At 40.7% G+C, this 12,114-nt stretch overlaps 2 protein-coding genes across 4 annotated transcripts in view; one reads left to right on the top strand and one right to left on the bottom strand.

Annotated features, from left to right (window-relative positions):
* Positions 1-7,031, top strand: part of tbx4 (T-box transcription factor 4) — a 132,775-nt gene extending 125,744 nt beyond the window's left edge. Inside the window, exons 7-8 of the mRNA XM_068010737.1 lie at positions 495-730; positions 6,415-7,031. Of these exons, the coding sequence (XP_067866838.1) occupies positions 495-730; positions 6,415-7,031 (853 nt within the window). The remainder of the gene's footprint in view (positions 1-494; positions 731-6,414) is intronic.
* brip1 (BRCA1 interacting helicase 1) overlaps positions 1-12,114 on the bottom strand; it is a 643,193-nt gene that overhangs the window by 112,988 nt on the left and 518,091 nt on the right. The window lies entirely within an intron of this gene.

Genomic DNA, 12,114 nt, shown 5'->3' with positions numbered 1-12,114 from the left:
CTCACAGTTCACAATACTTCCAAATTTTGTGTCATCTGCAAACTTTGAAATTGTGCCCTGTACACCCAAGTCTAAGTCATCAATATATATCAAGAAAAGCAGTGGTCCTTGTACTGACCGCTGGGGAACACTGCTGTATACCTTCTTCCAGTTAACTTACTGTCTAAGAATCTTACTTCATTTCCTCATGTTTTGTCAACACTTATGTGTCAACGTTTTTGATTTTTAAAAATCATATGCCCGCAGGTATAATGGAATCTCTCTATGTAAACTTGTTACACTCTAATTACACCCTCCCAACAGTGGCGGCACTTGAGGATCTCAGAATTCCCGAGTCTGCACTGCAGAGAAATTGTTCAAAATCTTATCTCTGAACACACCGAACAATTACCTCCCCTGTCTAATCCAGACTACTCTTGGTTCTGAAACCCTATGCGAAATGTTCCAGGAATTCAATTTGTACAAATTTTTTTTAAAAACTTTTTTTTTTGCAGGGAATATCCAGTCATTTCAAAAAGCATTGTTAGGCAAAGACTCATTTCTAACCATGGTCAGTTGACACCGAAAATGGAAGCCAACACACCACACGGGACGCAGGGTCACCAGCACTACCCGTACGACAACAACGGATCCATACAGTTAACTGCATCGGGCACTCAGGATCTGGCACTCAGTCCTTTTGCAGCTCAGAGAGATTCGGGGCTAATCTATCACTGTTTTAAACCAAGAGGTAACTGGTGACAAAGTTTAAGTGCATACTTACTGATGATTGATATATGAGGATTAAGCAAAGAGTAAAGGTTGGTATTGATACAGTAATCAATGCTTTCAAAGAATTTTAGATTACTTCCCAAAATATCAAAGGATTACCTCTACTCGGGAAGATTTAAAGTACACATTGGATAGTCTTCCACATCAACCCCACCAACTCCCGCCCCTCATACACACACACTCCTCTCTCCCTTATATTCCTCTTGTTTGGATATAAAAAAGCAAACCAAGGAAATCTTCCTATTGCTGATGCCCTCCCATCCCCCAAGACAGATTGTTCTGTTATTCCATGGCATGAAATGTATTGCCTGTGAGTAGCTGCTGAATCAAATAACAAGAATGAATCTGCAGCCAAAAGCGAAAGTTCTTTGTATCTTTATCGGTTCGGGTGTTATATACAGAATGATAGACGGTGTGCAGCATGTCACAATGCAGCACATGGTTCAATCAAACTGACCTCATGGCAAAAACGTTTGGCAGCAAAACCTTAAAGTTCGGTTACTGTTTTAATCTTGCTGTCATCTGTTTGCTATTTACTTATCAATATAGCATATATTTTATTAATCTTTGTTTTGATTTTTCCTCCCATATATGGTGCACCAAATAAATAAGGTGTTGTGACACAAATGGGAAGGTAAAGTATAGCCTGAAGATATAGGACTGGTATTATCATTTATTTCTGTACTATATGCTGCATACTTTTGGATTTTACAAGTTCTGGTGTGCAGCATTACAGAAAATGCCCCAATTTGCTCCTCTATCAAATCTCTAGTCATTAATTTTATGACTGAAAAATTGGCAGGGCCATGATGCGGGTGCGCTGATTTCCACACGTCGTCAGTTCGGCGGTCCTGCCGAGTAAGGCCCCGCATTGTGCATGCTAACTCATAAAATTTAACCCATAATCTATATATGGAAATGTTATGTATGATCACAAATCATGTTCTCTATGCTCATATAGCACGTACATTCTATAAACTATACGTCACGCAGTATATCATACACACAGTATTTATGTAGCAATGATTAAACTGCAAGGATATTACCTATGATGGGCGATTGCGTCAGACCCTGCACCTCTGCTGTCAGAAGCGCTCACAGTGAGCATGTCAGAAATCACAGACCTTCTTCCATAGTCAATGGTCAAACCATAGGGTGCTTGATTTCCTGGCAGGTTTTTCTGCCAATGCTGTATGTTGCTGGAAACTGAATAATCGCTGAATCACCTTATGTTACCTATGAACATTATTTATCAAACTATAAATCTTGTTCTATAAACCATACATTGTGTATGTAAATACATAATGAGCTATATATGTTTGCATCCAAGAAGTTAATATGTTGTTGCCCACTATTGTGTCTATCCACATGAAGTTATTATCCTCCTGACATTAATGGGAAATGTAATTTGACTGTGGTGAAGATGGGAGGAAAGGGAAAGATAAGGTAAATGAGAAGGGCTGCTTGATCTTGTCAGGGAATGTGACACGTAAATATAAGTGCTGCGGGAGTCTGGGTAAGTGCAAGAACAGACTCTGGAAACAGACTGTCAGTAATTAACTGAACTCAGACTGATAAGCATTCCTTGTGTTGATCGATGTTAAGAAGTTTGGTCTTTGTAGCTGTACAGTAATGGTATTTTTATAACGGAGAGCTGATACGATCTTCTGATTTCTCCTTGGACTAGCTGTTTCTACTTATACAAGATAATGCATGCCAATAAATTACTGAAACTTCCAGGTTTTTCTAACAAAAAGTTAAAAAGCCAGTGTAAACAACAGCTTGGAAATCAGCTTTTTTACTGACAAAAAACTAGTTTCTTTAGAAAGTTACTTTTGTTTCCCTCACTTTGCTGTAATTTTATTCACTTTTTCACATTCCTACCTGCTACATAGTTCCCAGCTGACGGGGCAGGTCAGACAGGCAAACTGCTCTTTTGCCAATGGGTCTGTGCTTTACCAACCAGCTGACAGGAGATTACAGCCTAGCCATCAATCAGTCCTTGTCTACACTGAGGAACTCTTTTGCTTGGTATCTCTTACCAACATTTCACCCAACTTCAGGATTTTGCTGTAACGAGGAATCCCAGGGTAAACCCGCATCCTTTTCCCCGCGTTCACTCTTGCTCTGCTTCAGGGACATCTGAGACCCTCTTTCAACTCAATACGCATTGGCAATCTCAGACTGGGGCCTTCCTGGTCAATGCGGCTCTGTTCCACACCGGGCAAGCTCCTTAGCCATCGTCCTATATGTCTGACTGTATTTTTATCCCTACTTTTCTCTATATTTCCTGTAAAGTTATGTCCTGACTGAGAAAATGGGCAAGTGTCCCAAAAATTATAGAGCTTGGGGTAGACAAAAGTGGTGAGGGATAAATTCTCCCTCTCAGAAAAAAACTTTCCATCCTGTGGGGGATCTCTTCACCTAAAGTCCTGATGCAGCTGCACCTCACATGTAGAATTCAGTAAATGGGGAGCTGCGAGGAAAAGGACACTGGGTCGCGCAGGTTGTCAGTGCGAACACGCGGTAGCAAAAAGTACCGTTGCTGAATCCTTCCTCTTGGCAAGTTTATAGATTGACACTGCTGGAATCCTTTTTAAGAAGTTACATTACAATTTCAGTGCAACCTAGGCAAAACCGACCTAGTTAAAGCATTTTGTATCATTCTCGATTACACTTGTACTTCCCAATACCAGCCTCAGAACTGTAGTTCATACATTTTTCAGGTTCTAACTATAAATACTTGGGAGTTTATTAATTTTCAGTGTGCAACAGTGGAGCATAACTACAGACGGCAGATATAAGAATAGAGAAAATCAGAGATATATTGCCGAATACTTTTTACCCCATTGCCCCATTGATAGTGATTCTTCAAAAGTTAGAGAATCATAGAATACAGCACAGAACGAGGCCATTCGGCCCATCATGCCTGCGCGGTTTTTTGAAAAATCAATCTCACTGCCTTGCTCTTTCGACATGACCCTACAAAATGTTTCTTTTCAGGTATATATCCAATTCCTATTTGAAAGTTACCATTGAGTCTGCTTCCACCACTTTCAGGCAATGCCTTCCAGATCATAACAAATCGCTGCTTAATAAATATCATCTCCCTTCTGATTGGTTTGCCAAGTATTTTAACTCTATGTCCTCAAGTCCGTTCTGCCAGTGGAAACTTTCTTATATATTCTATCAAAACTCTTCATGACTTTGAACACCTATTATTAAATCTCCCCCTTATTATTTAATATTATTATTGCTGATTATTTTTCAGACTGAGCATACGTCCTTTAAGAAGATCATTATTTTTGTACATTTCTATGGGATCAGGCCAGCTAAACCCAAACATCCCAGGTTCAATTGATGTGGGAAGAGATAACTGGTAATCAGACGTCCAGTAAAGGAAGATGAATTTTATTTACAAAAGTAAAAGTTCCACCAAAGGAGTTTCTCTACAAATAACAAACAAACCTTAACTTGTTTCCAGGAGTAATAACCCTGTATTCAGACTTTTGGTCTACCTGTAAGTTGCATGTCCTCTGACCCCCGCTTCATGCAGTAACCTCAATCGTTGGACCTTTGGGCCTAGTGGATAGTGTCAGTCTATTTTCCCATAGAAAGTAGATTTTCACAGATCTGCCTGGGACTTCATTTTACATTGTAGGTTACACTCTGATCTCTATCTCAGGCTCAATTGTTTCTGTTCTTCTGGCTTCAGAGCTTTTGTTACATTATGAGTCTCGGTCTTGTTGATGACTTTAATTAATTATTCTCACCCGCGCTGCTCCTATACAAAGTGCAATTTGCACACTTACCCTCAGAATTTTGCGTTAGGTTTCTGGTAGGCGTTAGACCCTGTTGTTTACATACTGGAGGACAATCCATACTTCCACACTCAGCAAAGGAGAAAATAGGGCAAATCAACTGAGTTTCTCATGCACCTCTTGGTGTTTGGTTACAGTGGCAATAGCAGACGATGGGAAGCCTGGGGGATTGTGAAGGAACTACAGGAGAAGAATGCATACCCTTGTGGACCAAATTACATTAAATAAAATTCAATCTAAAATAATTTTTGGATTGCAGATTAGAAAATATTCAAACATATAAGTGTATCGCAGACACTGAAATTGAAGAAATGCTGGAACCACTCAGCAGGTCTGGCAGCATCTGTGGAAAGAGAAGCAGCGTTAACGTTTCGGGTCAGTGACCCTTCTACGGAACGAAACTCTGCTTCTCTTTCCACAGATGCTGCCAGACCTGCTGAGTGGTTCCAGCATTTCTTGTTTTTATTTCAGATTTCCAGCATCCACAGTATTTTGCTTTTACTGAAATTGAAGGCTTGTTAACAGAGAATTACAACAAAAAGTAAAAGGTTATATTCAATATCAGTGTGTTTCTGATCCGACTATTCAATAGCGACCGTTCAAAATTTAAAGAAAACACTTCACCAGATTGTATAATACGGACAAAGTTAGAAAGCTACGCCATGATTCCCTGCATAGTTATATATTTTTTTATTCATTGATGGGACATTGCAGAAGGCATTTTAAGAGTCAACCACATTGTTGTGGATCTGGAGTCACATGCAGGCCAGACCAGGTAAGAACGGCAGATTTCCTTCCCTAAAGGACATTAGTGAACGAGATGGGTTTTTACAACAATCGACAATGGCTTCATGGTCACACTAGAATAGCTTTTTAATTCCAGATTTATTAATTGAATTCAAATTTCACCATCTGCCATGATGGGATTCGAACCCATGTCTCCAGAGCATTAGCCTGGGCCTCTGGGCTATCAATCCAGTGACATTACCACTACGCCACTGCCTCCCCTATTGGCTGAAGTACCTAATCCCCTTAACCCCCATCTTCACTTGGCTTCCACCAGTCCTAACCTTGGCTACAGGAGGAAGCCCTGAGTATCACAGTGTTACATCAGGGGCAAGAACATCTGATGGACCGTATAAATATATACTCATTGAGCAAATTACCTAATCTCCAATTACATTTCTTGTACTCAAACATTATCGACTAAAAGCAAGCACAGAGGTTATTTCACTCGTGAATTGTAAGGGAAGGTTTTTAGTGTTGATGTACTGCACGGAGGATTGGCAGTTTGATGAGAATAGTGAGGCTGTATGTTGAAATGTTCTTTTTAGCCACACTATCAGTTCAGGTAAAATCTAAAATCATTATTTGACCAGTTGGTGCTATTCCTAGTTTGTTTGCAGCTTTAAAAACTATTTCCTGGAACTAAACACTTCAAAAGAGGGAGTAATTGGGTGATACTCAATCCAATAGTGCAATGGGTTAGAGTAGCGGTATCAAACGAAACCGTAAATATGTACCATTTTCCAGCAGTACCATCTGCCGCCTTGATAATCACAAAAAATTAGCTAAAGTAGTTTTAAAAATTGGGAACAGGGAAAGAGACAGACGGACAGACTTTTTTTAAAGTTTTATTTTTGAATTAGCAAACAAGCTTTGAGTTGACATTAGTGGAAACAAAGATGAATAATGTTTTCAATGGTGTGCCGCCACAGTTGATAATTATCACTGTCACGTGACTGCAGCGATAACGAACAGTAATTTTCATTTCCAAAACGATTTACAACAATGACACTATTTTTTTTTACCCCCCTTTCAGAAGCCCATGGTCATCCAGAACTGTCCTGTAAGCGGCCTTTTCTAGAAGCCCCTGCTTCCATTGCCGAAGAACACTACTTTCGTCCAGCACCATACGACCAACAGGTGATGAGCCCATCCTATCGGAACGAAGCAGACCTACGGGACGCCTGCATGTTTTCCACCCCTGGCGGTGATGTGCCTGGAGGAGCCGCAGCCGAGGAGCATCCTCCTCAAACATTAAACTGCAACATGTGGGCTTCCGTTCCACCGTACGGTAACTGCAGTGTTCAGACCATGGAAACCGTTCCTTATCAGCATTTCTCAGCTCACTTTACCACCACGGCTATGATGCCCCACCTCTCCACCATCCCAGGACAGAGCTCACAGCCTCCCTGCGATTCACAGTTCAGTGGATATCACTCACCACCTCAGCACCAGGTTCGACAGCGGGTACCCATTTCTTCGTGTTCCCCACGAGACAGAATTCCTCTCTCGCCACATGAGAGAGTCCCACCTTCTCCTCATGCTCAAAACGCTCGGGAATTCCTTTTCTCACAAAGCCTATCATTACCGAGAGAGCTACCGACCCAATACCATTCCGGTTTGGGGCCTGTGACAAACTGGACAGACAGCTGACTCAGACTGATCTAGCCAAGCAGTATTAATAAGAAGGATGCAGGAAAAAGGCTTGGGTTTCTAACGTTGGACAGATACTTCAGAAGCTTAGAATTAACCTCAATACATTCCCTACCTTTGACTCTCCTAAACCAGAGATATCTTATTATTGTCTTCAAGAAGACTTCTCCAAGAATACTCCTGTTTTTCACTACTTACTTCAGATTATATGTTTCTTGTTCAATGTTGAGTTGACGAGACCAACTGTACAGATGTGTTCTGCAAAGGTGTGTTAAGTAAACTAAGAAAGACATAAAGGGCAGTAATCTCCTATTGTGAAGTTCTGTGTGACTAGACCGGGAAATCTAAGCATTCTGCATATCCTTGTGTGCATTATGGATAGCGCTAAAAGACAAGTATTTTGTGCTTATATCCAATAGTGGAATATATAAAGAACAGTATCATATTATTTTTCAAATCATCTATCTATGAATAATTTTTGATGACTGTGAATTCAGTGGCTGGAGCAGTAATTATATTTGAATTTTGCTTCCTCTGACCAACCCCCATTCTGCTAGGTTTATTCTCCATCCCCTCCATTTCCTATTGTTTGCTCACGTCGTTCTTCATTCTGTGGAGTGTGGCCAGAGAACTTGTTGCCAGCTATCTGCCGATACTGTGCTGAATTGGTCCCAGGGAAGTGCAAAAAAGTTTTATTAATTGCTTGCCAATTTGATCTTCCTCACTTGGGAAAGGGATCACCTTAACCCAGCAGCAGCTTCCATTGGTTGACCCTGGTTGATGTTTGTGGGCAGAACATTCTGTGATGCAGTGTGTCAGTGAATGAATCAAACCACTACACTGCCAGAAACACCAACTTGTAATACTTTTTTGTTATTTGATCTTTGAAGAAGTGTCCAGTTACTGAATAATGCCAAATATATATGTTTGCTTAATTACCCATGTAAGCTAGACATTTTCATGTGCATAGTTTGACACAAATATACAGTTTTTTACATGCAGTTTCTGATAAGAAACCTCACTTGTTTGCAAACCTGGGTAATCAATTGTTTGCAGTGTAAAACCTATGTAAACCAGGAAGCGATATTCAATTATTGACGCAGAGAACATAGAAAAAGGGGAAGTACTTTATCCACATGTACGTAGTAAGTGAGTCCGTTTGGTAAATAATTGTGGCTTTAAAATATTAAACACCTTGAGAGAAACTTTTCAGAAACCCCGTCCTAAATTTAGACCTTTACTGAATCTTTGCAAACATTTCAGATACCCATACCAGCGGCCTAGCCCTTTGCGTTCCAATTGGTGACACAGATTAGTACTTAACTCCGCTGCAACCCTGTCCAGTCAGATGTCAATCAACTGTTGACCTTCATTAAACCTCTTAATTCTGTTTTCAAAAGCTGCTTTTCAGTGCATGTTGTTGACAAGATTTCTTCAATATTTTTTCTGATATCGTGCAGCATTGTAGAGTCTTCTAGATAAGGAAAATGTGAAACTCGCACGCACTTTTGGGAGAGGGAAGATTTCCCCGTGCGTAAAGAGTGGCAAAACTGTAAATATAATATTTATAAATAGGTTGTACAATTTCTCTATACCCTGCACAGAAAAATATCTCTCCTTGATCTTTGTAACATTCTTTCTTTGTGACTCAGTGCATTGTTTCAACCAAAAGGGTAGGTAGCTAACCTCTGCGCGCTCTGTCACCTCCTCTAGAAGGTAAATAAGATGACCCTGCGGGACTCAGACTCCGTTTTTCCCCTTCTCCCCTGTATAGAACTGGCAAGCATCACCCTGTAGTTCCTGTTACAATTGGTCAACGTCAGAAGACTATTGAAAAGGAAAAACAGAAATAAACCTATATCCTAACATTAAAATAACAGAAAGCCTAATTCACTCTGCAAATATTAAACTGGTATGAAAAGTATAATTGCAGCGCAGTGCCGCGCAAGCTGAAGCTACTGGTTTGGTCTCAATTCTTCGATTTTGCTCCTTGCGCCAAATGGATGCTTCCATAAAATAGTTTCTATCGTGCGCTCCATTCAATCAGTAGTTCACCGCATGTTGAATGAATGAACTTGCATTTATATTTAGTGCCTTTTCACTTCCTTGCGATGTATCAAAGTGCTTTGAAATTGATGGATTGTTCTGAAACATAATCATGTTGTTTTATAGGCAAACTGGCAATTTGTACCTTCACTAAGTCCAAAAACGGGGCATAAACAGAACTACCAGATGCCATGAAGGCCACAAGTTGTGTCTTGTGGCGAAACATCTTTTATAACTTAAAAAGCCACAAATGTCGCTCCAGATTCACAACCGGCGGCACACTGCATTGGGACTGTGTCTCATGCAGATGTAAAACACAGCTTCAAAAGCATGTTGTGAACAGTATTTTTGAAAATTAAAATAATGAGGATGTTTTCAGCAATCAATTGGTTAATAAGTGTTTGTATCTGCAGTAGAAAAGACTACAATTACTTGTTAGTAGTACTAAAGGAAATAAAATTACTCAAAAAAACAAATACAGATAAACTAAAATTGACAACATAGCACCATAATCTGTTGATAAAAAAACTTCTGCGTGGAAATAATTCCAGGTATCAGTGAGGCTGGCTGAATTTCCTGCCTTTCTGTCGTTACACAGAGATCCACAGGCAGTTTTAAAAGATAACTTGTCTTCGGCAGATTAGTATTATTATAATTGCTTTAACACCAACATCAGCCCCAGTACCATTATAAATCTGTAAATGGTTTTGCAAATGTGCTTACCGATTCATTAAAGAATATCACACACAAAAGTTTGCATTTATTGGAGTGATATGAAACAAAATTTAACATAGGGCCACATAAGGATATATTAGGACAGGTGACCAAAAGCTTGGTCAGAGAGGTAGATTTTAAGGAGCATCTTAAAGGAGGAAAAAGAGGTAGAGAGGTAGAGATGATTAGGAAGGGAATTCCAGAGTTTAGGGACTAGACACCTGAAGGCACGGCTGTCAATGGTGGAGCATGAAAAATGGGGATTTGCAAGAGGCCAGAGTCAGAGGACTGCAGAGGTCTCTGAGGATTGAAGGGTTGGAGGAGGTTACAGAGATGGGAGAGGTGGGGAAGTGAAGCCATTGAGGGATTGGAAAACAACGACGAGAATTTTAAAATCAAGGCATATATAAACAAGCGTACACAGCAACCCAAAATGGTGTCTTTCTATGCACAGCTACTCAGAGAAAACTATCTATTTGCTGGCAGGGCGGGGGCCAACGTACCATCTAATTTTTTTGTAGAACACGGGCGATTTACTTAAACGCGCCAGCCCTTGAAGTTTTTTTTGTGCGGCTGTGCATGCATGGTAAAGTAAAGGGGGTGACTTGAGCATGGTTATGCAGCTTAGAGGGAACAGTGGCAGGCATGCTAATTTAAAATGACTGCCTAAGTGTCAGAGGAAGAATAAGGAGCCTAACCCTATTCTTACACACTTACACACAGGTTTTCACAAAAGCTTTTTTTTAAATAAAGTATACCAAAGACACACAAGGGCTTCAGAAATAGCACTGCCCTTAACCTCCATGCTTTTTGGTTCCATTAAACAGACAGATTCCACCTAACCACACCTGAATACTTAGATCTTAGGTAATTTAACTCTCTACTACAGAATGTAATTCCCACAATTAGGTTATAATAAACTCAGCTGATTGGAATAAGGATGTGTATTTCCCAGTGTGGTAGGATATGGATTTGGCCTCATGATTCCTCACATATGGGTGTCATTTTGACTTTGCATTATAGTGTAAAATGGGTAATGGCGAATCAGCCACCTATTTTACATCACTCCCAATTTTTAAATTTATGCATGTAATTTCTGGAGTGGGATTTAAATCCACAATCACCACTACTTCAAGCCAAGCACACTACACTGAGCCAAGTTGGCATTTAAGATTAATAGAGATCTTAGTGTTAAGTCTTAGAGTACTGTGAACAGTTCTAGTCACCATATTATAAAAAATAACATAGCAGCACTGGAGAAGGTGCAAAAAAGATTGACTAGGATGATACCAAAACTGAGTCGTTGTACTGATCAGGAAAGATTGAACAGGTTGGGGCTGTTTTCGCTAGAAAAGAGTAGACTGAGGGTGACTTATTGGAGGTTTTTAAAATTGTGAAAGGATTTGGTGAGGTAGACATAGAGAAGGTGTTTCTACTTGCAGCTGAGATCAGAATTAGGGGCTATAAGTATAATATAGTCACTAATAAATCCAATAGGGAACTCAGGAGAAATTTCTTTATCCAGGGAGTGGTTAGAATGTGGAACCCAGTACTGTAAGGCATAGTTGAGGCATAGATGCATTTAAGGGGAAGTTATAAGCACATAGGGAAAAAACTAATAGAAGGTATGTTGATGGGGTTAGATGAAGAAGGGTGAAAGGAGACTTGTGTGTAGCATGGACCTGTTGGGCTGAATGGCCTGTTTCAATGCTGTAAATATTTGTAATTCTTCATTTAGAGATAGGTTGTGTGTTGACATTTGAGTGCTGGACAAGGTGACATGTGCTAGCAGAGTCAACATTCATTTTCCATTAGCAATGGACCCATAAAAATGGAGCATTTGCTGCACAAACAGTGCACGTCTCCTACATGAAGCACTTTAGTGCCAGCATTTACACAGCCACAAGACAATCTAACCCATTCTACTTATCACAACTGTTTAAGAAACTACGAGCTGAATTTTACACCACCCCAATGAATGGGATGCTGGCGGGGTGGGTGGCATAAAATGGAGCAGGAGGTTCCAGGAGGTCTTCCCGACCCACTCCCGCCTCCGCCACCACTTTACTTAGGGCGGTGGGGTCAAAAATCGGCCCGCCCACCCCAGGCCAATCAAGACCTTTCAGTGGCCACTTAACGGCCACTGAAGGGCCTTCTCCCACCTCCATGCAGATTTTACGTGTAGCTAGTCGGGCAGCGGAGCAGCGAAGAAGCCGCCTGGCAACACCAGGTGGCTTCAGAGCGTCCCGGGGTGGCACACATGATCAGGCACCCTGTGCCCGATGGATGACTACCCCCGCCAACCCAACCACCCCCAAGAACC

The sequence above is a fragment of the Heterodontus francisci genome, chromosome 30, assembly GCF_036365525.1.
Source record: "Heterodontus francisci isolate sHetFra1 chromosome 30, sHetFra1.hap1, whole genome shotgun sequence".
NCBI lineage: Eukaryota > Metazoa > Chordata > Chondrichthyes > Heterodontiformes > Heterodontidae > Heterodontus > Heterodontus francisci.
Note: the sequence above shows the minus strand (reverse complement) of the source record. Positions and strands in the feature narration are given on the sequence as shown.